Raw genomic sequence first — 14,373 nt, forward strand, 5'->3', positions numbered from 1 at the left:
TGAGAATGATCAATGCCTCACGGCTACGACTCGTTCCCAGAACCGGATATCATTTCTGACTCAGCCTAATACTTATTCAGAATCAATGAAAACTGTGTCAAATCGACACGAGAGACGAACGAGGCTGAAACAATTGAAAATACATTCCCCTCGCTACAATTCCAACCTTATTCCTCTTTTATAAACCTTGAAAAGCGAGGGTTTTCTTCGAAGTTGATTTTTACATAAACTCCGAGTGCACTTTTAAGCCATCTCGACAAGCATGCCGCATTCGTCCCGGTGCACCGAGCGTAAAAAATGTTCAGACGGTTGTTCAGAGACGATTCAAAGCGGAGAACGTTCTCAGCCGGAAGCGCGGCATCGTGCAACGCGTCGAAAGGATCGAGATCCCGGGATCCTCGCTAGAGAACGTCGCAGACTTTCAAACAGCGATCCCGCAGGATTTTCAAGCGCACGCGAGAGAGAGATGCATTATTTATGCGTTCTTCGCGATGCGCCACGCCACGATGCTTAAAATATTGTTTCCTCGGCTGCTTTTCCCACCGGAAGTTGCCAGCCCCGTGGAAACGGTCCCATAGGCCTTTTTCGAGCTCGCGATCCATCCCTTTTTCAATTTGGGCGCGTTTAGGTTCCTCCCGTGTTACTCTCTCGGTTTATTTATCGCTGAAATCGTTCTCTGGTTGTGCGATGGAGGTTCTTCGAGCAAGTGTTGTTATTGTACTGTGAAAACTGCGAGACTCAACAGTCTTAAATAAAAAATATTGCTTCATTCATTCTCCGTTTGTACAATTTGTCGCTACGGTGACATTTGAGAAAGATATCGTCGAGAAGCTTTTATAGTAGCTCCCGTAAATTCTGCGGTAAATGTAAGAATGGTTTCGAACATCATGTTTCGTGGCCTGTTTCGAGAGATCGACTGTAATTCGTCGAGAATCGATCGGCGTTCCTCGCACAGGAACCTTCGAAGACGAGCAGCGCAGCGCCTCTCGCACGAAATTGATTTAGAAGTCGGGAGGTCTCGGCCGATGGTAAACAACGGCTGATTTAGAAGTTTTCCCCCCCGAAGAGAAGTAGTTTCGGGCCGAACTCGTTTCGAAGTGGTTCCCGCTTCGTTTCCCAGCGAGCTCGCGGGACGAACAAAGTTATTTTCTTCGCCGCGGCCTCGGGAATCGTGTTATCGCGATCGACCATCGATTCGCCACTCTCCGCTGCAAGGATTACTTGCGTTTTCTTTTTTCTTTTTTTATTCTTTATGAACATGAGTTTCATTTTGACAACGTTGGTTCCTTGAGCACGCGGATTACCTTCGATTTTCGCCGGCAGACTCTCTTTCGTGTACCTCAAGTTCGTCGAAAGGGAACTTGTTCCGAGATCATGGTTGTTCAAAGTGCAATAAAATCGTAACAAAAAATCGTACATACATTTTTTTATATTCGTTGGAAAGGGAAGACTTCGATCTTGACGACCATGGTGCTTAGAACCGTGAAAAAAATTTTTTGTACTCCCCAGAAGTGTTCGAAGGTACATCAAATTTTCGATAGAAACGCTTCGCGTTCAAAATGCAATAACATCGCAACAAAAAATCGTACAGCGAATTTTATGCACTCGTTGGAAAGGGGAGACTTCCATCTTCGAGTTCACGCTGATTTCATTCCCGAGAAAAATTTTTTACACTCTCTAGTGGTGTGTGAATCCGTAAAATTGTCAAGGAGAAAATCATCTTCGCTTCTCCACGCGCTTCCTCGCGCTTTTCAAAGCTGCAAGAAAGAAAAGAAGCATCTTTGGAAAAATCCAACGTAGACTAATGAAAGTAAATCACTCTGTAAATCGAGCCCAGGTAGCTTGCCCTCCTATTTTTCTTCACGAAGTTATAACAGCTTGGACGTCAACTATACTTCACTCGATATTCCGAAAAACAACAAAGGCGATCACAAGTGCAAACTTCGGGTTATAAAACAAGTGCACTGTAGATTACTCTGTGATTTTTCCTCTCGAAGTTAAGCTAGCTTCTCCACGAACAATATTTCACCTGTGATTTAACGACACTTTTAATTGCCCGCTCGGTGGAGATCTCGCAACGAATTATTTATTTCTCCGAATATCTATTATTCCAGCCGCAAGAGGAATCACGGTGCGACGGGTTAGGGCAATTAAACCGGCGTTAATTGCGATCGATTACTCGCAGAATACGAGAACGGGGCGCGAGTAAATTCGTACGTGTTCGCCCGGATATTTTCACGGTTCGCGAGAATTATTCTTCGCGCATTATCGCGACGCGAGTCCCTCGAAAATGGCAGTCGTGGGGGACCGGTGCGAACCGAATTAATTGGCGATCGGTTCTCGGGAAATCGACGACCCGTGCGATATACCAGATATATATTCGAACTTTCCGATGCTTTTGCAAAAGACCCTCACTTTCGCTCGATATCCGAAAATAAGCACCGCTCCACACACGATCTCAGAATTCGCGGCTCGATCAACATAAGGGACCATACACGAAAGCAACATTACGAATTTGCAGGCAGTTAATAAATTCTATAATTCCATCTCATGTATCTCTAGAATTTCCTTGATTTTTTAAATTATCGTCTTTAAAACAATCTAAATGGTGTGAGCATAAAGTTTGCAAAATTTGGCAAAAACAATTCAAAGAGAGAGAGAGAGAGAAAAATAATTTCCTGCCCATTAATATGTGTATTTAATTTTAAACAACGATATATGATCTTTTCTCGTAAAATCGTCGTGGTCCGCGGGTCTCTATCTCTTCGGGCTACTATCATGTCAATATTCGATCATTCTCGTGACACGTGTCAGCTCATCTATTTTCTCCCGTACGCCTTTTTAACAAAAGTGCATGGCTTAAGTGGTCCAGCCACATTCCCCTAGCATTATCGCTTCCAATTTCAAGCCGTAAAACGCTCCACTCGAATTAAACGACGTCCATGGGCAGAATTATCACGTTCACCATAAATTTCCGAACATTTGTTAATACTTTTATCGCGTGTCGAGCCAGATACGATCTCCCGTATCACGAGGAAGCACCTGTTTCTTTGCAAATTGGTTCGTAAACAATAAACATGAATCGCTATGGATAATAAAAATTTCATGCACTCTAGTTCTTCTTCTGCGTCAACACTAGGGCAACGACGACCTCGTTAGAAAAAAATAATACAGCCGCATCCTCGGACGCTTGATGGTCTATCTAATTATTGCTGGAAGGACAAACAAACACTGTTAAAAATCGGTGGTGAAAAGAAATTTGTTTCTATTCGTTTAGAAACTGTTCATTACTCTTGGCACACTTTTATTCATTTGCGGACAGCAAAAATACAAGTTTGTAAAATAGTTTCCGGTAACCAGCGAACAATTCCAATAACTAGAAAAGCTGACCAGTTTGAGTTTCAAACAAAGTTGCATTACTCGCGAGAGCCGCAAATTAAATCGTACATTTAATTACTTCGTAAAACGATAATTATAAAGTTCGATTATCAAAGCGTTCGCCATTATTATCAACACCTGTGCGACCGGAAAGAACTCATTTCCACACCTAACACATTTCCATGGAACCCTTGTTTTTCAATAATGCCAGTAGATCGAAAATAATATGTTGATTTCCAAAAAGCAGATTCGGTAAAAGAGAATCGCTCCACAAGAACTCTAACTAGCAAACGGAATCTCGCATCGACTAGTTTCAACGGTATCCAAAATAGAATATTTATAGTTAAACATTCCCGAGCAACCGAAACTCGAAAATGACTGTTGGCCGAGCAAACAAACAGGGTTGCGCTGGCAACAATGTGGGTCAGCATGCAGAACGCGTGACCCTTCGCACGGAGATAGCGATCGTTAACCCATGGTACGCGTGATTCGACCGTTCCCCGATTTCCGGATGATTTAGGCGAACGGAAAGTATTTTTTGGCCCGTGATCCTGATCCCGATTCCGTGAAAGGACACAGTGCTAGGTGCAAACGTTGCGGGTGCAAGCCCGCAGCGGGCCGGTCTGTTAGGTTCTCCTGCACGGGTTCGCAGCCGCGCGTCGTCTTGTCGGTTCAAGGTCGCCCGTTGCCGTGATCGATCTCGAAATTCGCCGGATCGGGTGCAAGAGTACGCAGCGCACTCGGAATCGAGGTTACCGTGCCAGCGAAACTGGACCCTTCGCTTCCTTTTCTGGTATTGACCGGCCGGCAGCGACTCAGCTACGCCACTGCCATCTTACGGAGGGTTGACTCACCCCTACGGGGATCAAACAAATTTTCTGATACCCTTTCGCTCCCTGTTTTTCAGTATTTTTCACGTGACGTCGCTCGTAACCTCGTTTTTCCTCTATTGTTTTCCTAGTTGGCCAATTCATTCGATTTTCTTAACGAATCAGTACCGATTTCCTAATTTTTGTTCTGGCGAAAATTTGCACATTCACTCGGATATTCAATGCTAATTTTGTTATCTTATTTGAAAAATGAGTAACGGCAATTTAAAGCAATAGACGGTTTAAGAGAATTTAAGAATATTCAAATCAATAAAGCGAGAAAGAAACTTCTATTTAGCTCCCGTTTCTTGCAATTGATGCGAACAGGGTTCATTTTGTATACGATTGCAGCGAAAAGTCGATAGATCTTTGGTTCCGAACGATTTTTCTTTTACGTGGAGGTTTTCTTCTTTTTCAATCCCATCTTCTTATTGCAGTGGTCCTCCGGTCCTCGGTGCTTCCTCAGATCCATTGGTCTTTCATTGCACCCAATTACACAACCCCCAATTGAAATTAATCACCAGGGGCTGAGTGGTTAGATAATATCTTCGAAATGGTCCGAATGAGCCTGGTGCCATTATTTAAGTAACTGTTTCTTCGAACTCCTCTGGTGTTTTTTAAAAAATTGGTCTCGCAATTGACACGGACAATTTTTATTTCCACAAGAACGATTGTTTCCATAATTTGTTAAAAGCGTTGCTCGCACGTAGTCGACAGCGGGGTCAAGGTGCAAATCCGAAAGAAATTTCTAGGTTGACGATCGGAAGACAGCCCGACGATCGACGTTATAGAAATATAGGCTATCGCCTGCACTCAATCTCGGCTCCTCCCAACTTTTTAATTGTTCAGCCGACCAATTAAAATCTCTGCTCGCTGACTATCGATCCGGAACACGGGGTGGACGGTTTAATAGCGAGCCACCACGCGACACACACAACAGAGAGTCAATTCGTCATCGTGCTTCTCCTCGATGAAAGTAATCGCGCGACGGTAGAACCGAATCGAGAGAACGAGGGGGAGATTGTTTCTTAAGGAAACCCTTGGGGGCCGAGGTCTATCGACAATTCCTGCGAAACCCTAATTCAGACCAGACTGCAGTTATATACTCCATTCGCTAACGAAACCATTGCAGTCGTCGGCTCATTGTCTGATACAAAGGCTGGATTCGAACCCGTGTCCTCGTTAACCAAACAGTGCTTCCTAGAGGACTCGACAATATGTGCTCGCGGGCACGGTAGGAACGGCTTATGCGGGGTGTGCGGGGGTTGTATATGGGGTGAGTCGCGAGAAATGCATCAGCTGAAGGCCTTTCTTATCGTAGCAATCTTTGCAATCCTTTCAGTAGCATGCATTGTTGCTAAAACCTCTTAGAACTTGAGAAACTTCGATTCAATCGGTCGGGAAAGTCTTTGTACATTCTTCAACATTATACTGCGGATTTTTATACAAATTTCCTCTGTGAATAATTTTTAGTTGAATTGGAAAGAACGCAACAGCATTTTAAATTAAATGTTTCCGCTACCAGTCAGACGTTAACGATCGACGACACTTCGTAAGAAAAACGGTAGCCTCGATTTCGATTCGATAGTGAGAATGTTTGTGATTTGGTGTTGAATGTGCTCGCGAGTCGTTCGAAAACATCGCTACAATATATCCGTCTGGGACCACGTGCTCGGACCTTGTCGTGTTGATCGGGCTGGCGATCGTCCAGTCGGTTTTTCGTATAACTCGAAGACGAGTGGCCTTGCAACCAGCCCGACCACTGTGTGTTTACGTTCCCTGAAGATCATTCACCCCCGCCCACACGATTCTCCATAGTCGCGAGCAATTTCCACCCACGAGACACGGTTCTGCTCGTTACTGGCCGTCGACGCCCACGCTTTCGCTTTGTCGCGAAATCTCCTGGCACTTGAAGCGTGTCGCCATACTCTCCTTGACCTAGCCACGGCATTTTTGCGTTAAGCCTTTTACACGGTGGAAAATCTGCTGGCCCTTGTACACTGTCCTAGAAATTGGGACATTTTTAAATTGATGAATTTATATCTTGTCCAACAATCCGGTCTACTTAAAGCAAACTTAGATTCTTCAGCATTTGTTTTGTTTGAAATATTGCTCGATCTCGCAGGCTTTTGAGAGATACTAATAGTATACGTGGCAGAGGGTTTACACGCACGGTGTCCCATAACCGGCACAACGCGACAATAAATTAATATACCGAATTACTCTCCCGACGACCTAACAGAGCCACCCCTTTTGCATTTGCACCACTGGTTACGGGACACCCTGCGCGGAGGCAATAACCTTGGCTCTCCTCTTTTCCGCAGATTGGAGTACATTCGTCTTCGTTAGCCCCGGCTCTTCTACCTCGTCCTCATTTTCATGAAAAATAGCCTCGGTTCTGCTTAATCTGATTAGAAATGCTTCGACAGGCACGCCTCTCCCAAACCGTTATTCTATCTTCGTTCTCGAAGAACCTCCACTCCGAATAATTGTTACATAGTCGCGAGATTTTTCTGCAAAATTAAGCCAGAACATTTTTACAATTTTGCACTTGCAAAATTTAGAACAAAGGTTCTTCTAAAGAATTACAGCGGCTTGGCCCATTTTCAAGCATTAATAGTTCATAGAAAAATGGGATAAAAAGTCAGTGTAGCTGGACCTGCATTTAAAAATTACTCGAAACGAAGGCCTCCAGAGCAGTTTTCATCAGAACCTCCATGAAACGATTTTAATAAATTATTTTCGTAATGCAGTGGACAGGTCATGCTTTCCTAAATACAAGTGGCATCTGTGCCGCACCTGGAACGAGAATGATCATGCGTCGGTGTGTTCTCCAAGTGCAACCCTCTCGTAGCTCGTTTCTGGTGTCGCCACCACACGGCGCAACCCTGAACCGACTCTATTTTCGTTTAGGGGTTGGAGGGCGTGGATGACGATTACTCGCGTTTCGTCTCTGACTGCATCAGGCTAGGTGTAAATGAATGTTCAACCCCCTTCCACCCTCTTCAACTCAAGCTCTCTCTCTCTCTCTCTCTCTCTCTCTCTCGTTCTCTCGTTCTCTCGTCTACAAATTTAACGATTAAATATTCCAGCCCTTCTCTCAACAAGCGACGAAACGCGAGACTGTCCCAGAGCGATTCGAAATTTCTACCCCCGCGTCCACAAGCAAGCGAACTTTTCACTTTTCACCCGATCCTCAAGGCTACGCTATCACCCTCGAACCTTGGCAGAGATGACTCGTCGGTTCTGATCGTGCTCCACTTTTTTTCCATCCCGGTGTTCTCGCCCGAAAGTGCCTCGGAGTTGTTAACATGCTATTTTGGACGATTTGAATGAGAGCATTTTAAACAGCCCTTCTTTATCAATTTTCGGATAGTTTCTTCCTCTAATAATTTCAATAAGTTAAAAATAATGTACCCATGTTGTTAAATCCTAGTAATCGTTCTAACTATTTATATTTCATCTACTGATTTTTAATAAAATTCGAAGACTATCGTGATCACTGTATGAGGACTGCATTGACGATATTGACCGAAGAAAGGTCTTCAAAAAATTCTTTTAATTAATTACTGAGAACGTTCTCCGCGAGTCGTTGAAGAAGAACATCGAAAGGATTCATCAGCTTGATTCACCACCCCTGCGGGTGTAATTAGCCACAGGTTTGCGATGTTTGACGCAGGATCCCGCACTCATGGGCAACTAATCGAGGAAAGTTGTCGCATCTTTACGGGCCCGCGAACTCCGATTAGCACCGTCTTCCACCACCTTCTACCCCCGTGCACCCTCATCAGGATTCCGACTGCGTTCCCCGAACCAGCGCCCCGAAACTCGTTAGGGCAACGCGAGACGCGACATCGAGCGATCGCTCGATCCGAAGCGCGCGTGCGTGCAATCCGATCGGAATCTGGATGCTCTTTTTCCTCTTGGCCGAATCTTCCGAATCGATCATCTTTATTGCCTTTTTTCCTGGGAGTACCTCGCCGTCATTGTGTCAAGGTCATTGGATCTACGATTTTCGAGTCGTCTGTAGTTGTAGTGCGACGCTTAGGAAGATGTTCCATGTTTTCGAGTTCGATAAAGTTGTCTTTCAATATTGTTGTTGCCGTTGGAAGTGTTGTTGTTGACCTTGGGAAGTATTAGCAACTCGTTCCGACCATCGGTACATTTCCATTTCAGCAAAATCGTCCGAAAACTCGGGTACACCCCGTAGACGCCCAAGTTTCCCCCAGTCCCAGCAGATGGCCTATTTCCATAGAACGCCATTGGAATCACCTGTCCCGGCCCAGAGGTTCACCCCTCGCATGACCCAAATCATCCCTCGAATACCCAAACCGAAGAAGCCCAGTTGCATACATCACTCTCTGTAGCCTCCCCCGTCTTCTCTCATTATCCGGCAATCCATCCGTGCCGTGTGCATTCACCGGAACTATCAATTGTACCAAATAACAACTGTACAATCTTGAAAAGTCTGTATCCGTTCGGTATCAAAGGGACTGATCGCTATTCAAGCGAGCCAAGCAAAAGGAAAGCAAGCAAAGCGAGCCAAGAGAGCCAAGAGAGCCAAGAGAGCCAAGAGAGCACTCCTCGATCCTGTCATACGGGATGACATTGCACCTGGTTGTTTCCGCGTCGCCGCGGTGCTGCCACCGCGCGGTATCCACCGTAGCCTCTCTCTTCTCTCTCTCTCTCTCCTACTCTCCTCGACGAGAGAACCAGAGAGAGAGAGAAAAAGAGAGAGTGAGAGACAGGACCGGTGGTGGTGCGCGAGGAGTGAGTCGGCGTGATCGCGGAACGGAAGGAAGAGACGGTGTTTGGACATTGGTGTAGCCGCCGCGGTACACGTTGTCACGGTCTCCGCTAGCTTCCCTCTCTCTCTCTCTCTCTCTCTCTCTCTCTCTCTCACTTTCTCTTCTCTCTTTTCCCTCTCTCTCTCTCTCTCTCTCTGTCTCTTTGTCTCTTTGTCTTTCGTCTCTCTGTCTGTTATTTCTCGCGCCCTTTGTTTCTGTCTCGCGACCCCCCCGAGGGTCCCCTCAGGACACACCTGTGCAACGGAGAGATGGGCCACGCAGTGGCTGCGTGGAATGGGGCGGCACGTGCGTGAGTCAGTCGCGAACGGGTGGCTAACTCGGCAGTGGCGTGGGTGCGTCGCAAGGTGGCCGGACACGGTGGCGGGATTAGGCGCGCGTACATGAGTCCGTGGGGCGTCGCGGCGCGCGGCGCCGGCTCTCGCGGTCGTCACCGTCAACGATCGTGCCGGGTCCGCAGGAATCCAACATCCGGAGACAACCGACAACAATTATCGAATCCTCTGTGCGATCGGTGGACAGAACCTGCGACAACTAAACCTGACGGAAGAACCTAGGGGCTGATTCACGACGGTTAACTGGAGCTGATAGACAATCGGTTGGAGCTGCCAGACTAGTCGGAGAATAGAGGAGAAGCGATTCGGAGGATCTACCGTCATCATCTGGCTACAAGCTGCTAGTTGTGGAAGAGGCTAGAGTCAGAGTTTGATAGACTCGTGAGGGGATAGAGGAGAAGCGATTTTGAGAATTTTGTGTGATCGGAGTATCAAGCTGACAGGCTTATCAGAGGATAGAGAGGTATTTCGAAGACCTGCTGTATTTGCTGGCTAGAGGTTGCTAATGAGAAGCTGGTGGCTGAGGTTAAACGCAAAGCTGAAGCTAGTAGATCATAGACCAGCTGAAGTTGATAGACAGGGACTCCTCAAAGGATAGACAAGTTGCTTAGAGGTTGCTATTAGTGAAAAGTGCTGGAGTCTCAAGCTAAGCTAATCGACCGAACCTGATAGAGAAGGATTCGTCAAGGAGGATCCAAATCTTGATATCACATACTGAGCCGTACAAAGCCGTCAAGGTTCGTCGAAGAGGATAGAGAGAAACAATATTTGATGTGGTGTGCTTGTTGACTGAGGCTTACTATTGCATACAGAGGAAGCTAGAGTCTGACGCAGATCTGACCCTAATAGAGGAGGGCTCGTCTAAAGAGGGTCGTCAACAAGGAATTTGGGGAATCTAACGTGTTGATCATTGGCTAAAGCTTACTATCGTAAACAAAGGAAGCTAGAGAAGCTGACAGAGAAGGGTCGTGAGCAAGGAATTTGAAGGATCCGTATTGCAACCAGAGGAAGCTAGAGTTTGGGACTGATGCAGACCTGAATAGACAATAGACGAGTGCCAATTGAAGCTGAGAGACGAAACAATTTTGAGAGCCTAGTGCGGACATTCGCTGAAGCTGAGCTGATGCAAACTGAGAGATCTAGATTCTGAACTGTCGGTGATCCGAAGCTTATAGAGAAGACGTAATCAGAAGATTCGTAGTAATCGTTGTCTGGAGCTTGCAATTGCGGGGTCATAGCAAGCTAGAGACTCTGAAGCTGCCAGCAATCTTAAGCAGACTCGGCCAGAGTAGACGGACAAAGGCTCGACGAGTCTGAAAAGGCAGAAGTTTGGGTGCTCGGTGACAATAGGCTGGTAAACCCAGTACGTGGAGGAAGCTATTCGAAGGGGATCGACTGGAGCGGACAGACGAGGGCTGGTCGCAGAGGATCGCGGGGGATTGGGAGTGCGAGGAGCGGCAGAGCAGCCACGGAGGCAGAGAGGTGGAGTGACCGGGCGATTAATCGAGGATTTGAATGGGTGGGCCGGGCGCCGGTAGGTTTAGCAGGCACGAGCTGAACGCGGTGCCAAAGAGCCACGTCGGTCACGGGGATCGGAGCCTCGTAATCGGCGATCCAGCATCGACAGCAGCAGCAGCAGCAGCATCGACAGCAGCAGCAACTGCAGCAGCAGCCTCAGTAGCGCGGCAAGCAGCAGCTCCGAGCGACGGGTGTCATTGTCACGCGATCAACGTCGAAGAAGCGATCATCTCCGGTTCTGCCGGCCTCGTCCTCGCCCAGCTACCGCCCTCGCCGCCGCCCCTCTCCTCGTTGCACATTGGCATCGACAACACCGTCTGCCTCGCGTTCACCAGCAACAGCAACAACACCGCCGGCTCGCCGCACGGCATACCGGACACCGGCAAGAGCAAGGCTGCCGCGACCATGTCCTCGCCGCCCAAGCACCGAAGGGGCTTCGACCCCAACGACGTCAACGCCAACGACTATCGCCGTTATCGTCGCGTTAAGACGAGACGGTGAGTCATTCGCCATCTCTATCTTATCTATATATATAACTCTATATATGCTCTTTATTATTATTCCGATATTTTATCCGTCCCGAAAAGCCCCATGGCATATAATCCTTGTGCCATAGTGGTTCTTCTTCGGGCCGAGTCGGGTGATGTGGATCGGCCTTGGCACTTTCCGGTTGATCGATGCGACGGTACTTTGCGAATTTTACGAAGAAACGTAGAGTTGTTGTACGTATATGGTAGAGATTCACGTGTCTGATCAATATTTGATGATTCTACTTGGGGCGACATAATGTTTGGATGGGGAATTTGGTGCTGATTGGGAGGATTGCTGGATTGTTGACTTGTGCAAGATGTTTTGATTGTAGGGCAGGAAGAGCTTTCCAATGAGACTCGGATAGGATTTAGTAGCGAGAGTCAATGTTTGTTCGGGCGTAAGCGGAGTTTCTTGATAGGTTCTAGTGTTATATCTCTTGAGACGATTGTAAATGTGATAAGAGATTAAAGTTGTAGAAGTTTCTCCGAAGATAGTGGAAGATAGAACAGTTTTTCCTACATATGTCACGGTAGACTTAGTAATAAATGTCAGTGTTTGAGCGGACGTAGAACGAATTTCTTGAGAATTTCTACTGTTCTCTCTTGAGAGGATTTTATATTCCACGGGGACTGAGTAATTGAAATTCTAAAGGAATTTCTGATAGTATCAGAAAATAGAACGGTATTCCCAGACATGTCCCACGGTAATTTAATATTGTATGTTATTGTTTGATCAGCCGTGAGAGGAATTTCTCGCGGATTTCCGTGATTAACTCTTGAGATAGTTCTGAATTAGTTGAGAACTGGATAATTAAAATTTGCTGATTCATTTTTGACGGTAGTAGAAAATGAGGAGATTATCATAAAACTGTTTGTCGTGTTTCGAAATAGTAAAAAAATGTGTAGAATATTCCAGTACAGCAGTGGAAACGTGTCGAATCGACAGGAGGGTCGATCACAGGGGTTAAGAGGGTTCCGGTTATTTGTCGTGCTACTTTCTCCCTCTGTTCCAATAAAGCAATAGTCTCTGTATTTTAGTCCCAGGCTGACGCACACAGTTAAAATTCCCCAACACGTTCGCATCGACTTTGTAGAAATAAAACTGCAGTAATTAAACTTGCATGAAAATAACCGTTTAAATCACTTCTACATTGTTCTACATTCTACAAACACAAAATATCTGAAACGTACGCTGCTTTTAAATCCATACAAAATTTAATAAAAAGACGGTAAATTGTACAGCCATTAAAAAAGTTACTTTTCAACACGGATTTACTGTAGCACGATATAATAACGAAAGGAAGCTCTTGACCGAATTTGGAGAATTGCTCGACGAAACTGTGGCTCTACACCGCAAGTAGAATCGACGATCTATGGTCAGACATGGGTCAGACAGTATTGTTCTATTTATTCGTTGAATGCAACGCATCGCTCTTCTGTCACTCTACATTTTTACATATGGTTACAAAAATCCAGCGATGGCTCAGAAATTGTTGCTACATCATAAGGACAAAAATTTGTAACAAATTTGTTTACCGTCCATCTTTTATTACAATATCTCTACAGCTTAACGGCTTTTATATTTTCTGTTCTATTAAACACAGTGACTCTCACGTTTGTTCGCATTATTTCCAAACAACGATTAAGCACAGAAATTGAAATAATTCTTTTAACGTTGAGTGATAATAAATTTGCTCGAATTTTCTTCGCTTTACTCGGATTTTTAGAAAGCTCGTTTCTCTATAGATCCCAGAAAAAGTCCGTAGAAAAATTGCTTGACGTCCACCCACTTAAAATTTTCATTCAAACGAAAAGAACTCCGCAGTGAAAGCCTCCCGCGAGCAAACATGCGAGTCGTTGAAATTTCCGCAGCGAAAAGGAGATAATTGCAACCAGGACGGTTGCTATTCCACTCAGCAACACAGTCCGAAAGTACAGAAAAACTTTGAAAGCAAAACTTCTATAGCCGAGGCTGGGCAAACATTTGTTTTCGGAATCGTCGATTTTCTGGTTTTCCGTGCGACCGATCCAAACCCCGACGACTCGGCCGGTACATCTGTTACCCGCCTAAACCCTGTTTTCATGTTCTGCCTCGTTACCCGGTGCTGCAACCCTTCTCCTCCGTACGCGAGCAGAGCAGCCCTATTCGGGATTTCCGGATCCGGTAGATAGCCCAGATTCGAGTTGTTTCGAGTTCGGCCGTTGACCGTCGCCGAGCAGCCTCGAAATTCTATAATTACTGTCGCTGAATAATTCATGGGAGCTCTGCTCGCGTCGAATCGACGGTGTACTCCGTCGGTTCCCTACCGATCCCGACGATTCGACCGTGCTTTGTCGAGCGGGCGCTTTTCAGCATCGTGCCATAATCGCGACACACGCACAGGAGCATCGATCAGAAAATTATTGGACAAGACAAGGCTTCGGAAATTGGAGATTATAAATGTGCCCGTGGAGAAATTTGTTTGAAGCAACGCGTGTTTGAAGATTTTCACTAAAAATAAAAGTACAGAGCGAAGGATGATTGAAATGATTACTTTGAAATTCGCCCCGCATGCTTTATGCTCCTGTGCGCGAGAGCTCGATAAATTCGCTATCGATTTGCATCGGCGTGTAATTGCCTGCAACCTTTGTCTCGCGAGGGTACGTTCGCATTCTCTACGTCGGTCATGGTATCTAATTGTACAGGCTCTGCCATAATCCGTGTGCCCTGCTTCGGTCATAAGGGAACGTAGAAAATTATCTGGATTACTTAATGTACGTTTCTTTCATTCGCTGATAAAAGCAAAGTTGGACTTTAAAATTGAAGAAATTGATAAGCTTAAAAAATTCAAAGAAATTGTTTCGAATCATTTGACTGGATTCAGTGAACTATGCTTTTGGGGATTATTTTGAGTTGGTATTGAAATCGAGCAGGGTTTGATGCATTGTTCTGTGCGAT

The 14,373-nt window shown here is 45.8% G+C and overlaps 1 protein-coding gene across 7 annotated transcripts in view; it reads left to right on the plus strand.

Annotated features, from left to right (window-relative positions):
- Positions 1-14,373, plus strand: part of Shaker (potassium voltage-gated channel protein Shaker) — a 267,533-nt gene that overhangs the window by 72,495 nt on the left and 180,665 nt on the right. The window contains exon 1 of one of the 7 annotated variants that reach the window (XM_076793388.1): positions 10,637-11,402. The exons of 1 other annotated variant lie outside the window; for it this stretch is intronic. In XM_076793388.1, coding sequence (XP_076649503.1) covers positions 10,903-11,402 — 500 coding nt within the window. In that variant the 5' untranslated portion in view covers positions 10,637-10,902. Of the gene's footprint in view, positions 1-10,636; positions 11,403-14,373 lie in introns of those variants that run through there. 5 more of the 7 variants (XM_076793387.1, XR_013082774.1, XM_076793389.1 and 2 more) reach the window with 5 other exon arrangements.

The sequence above is a fragment of the Halictus rubicundus genome, chromosome 9 (assembly GCF_050948215.1).
Source record: "Halictus rubicundus isolate RS-2024b chromosome 9, iyHalRubi1_principal, whole genome shotgun sequence".
In the NCBI taxonomy this organism is placed as follows: Eukaryota; Metazoa; Arthropoda; class Insecta; order Hymenoptera; family Halictidae; genus Halictus; species Halictus rubicundus.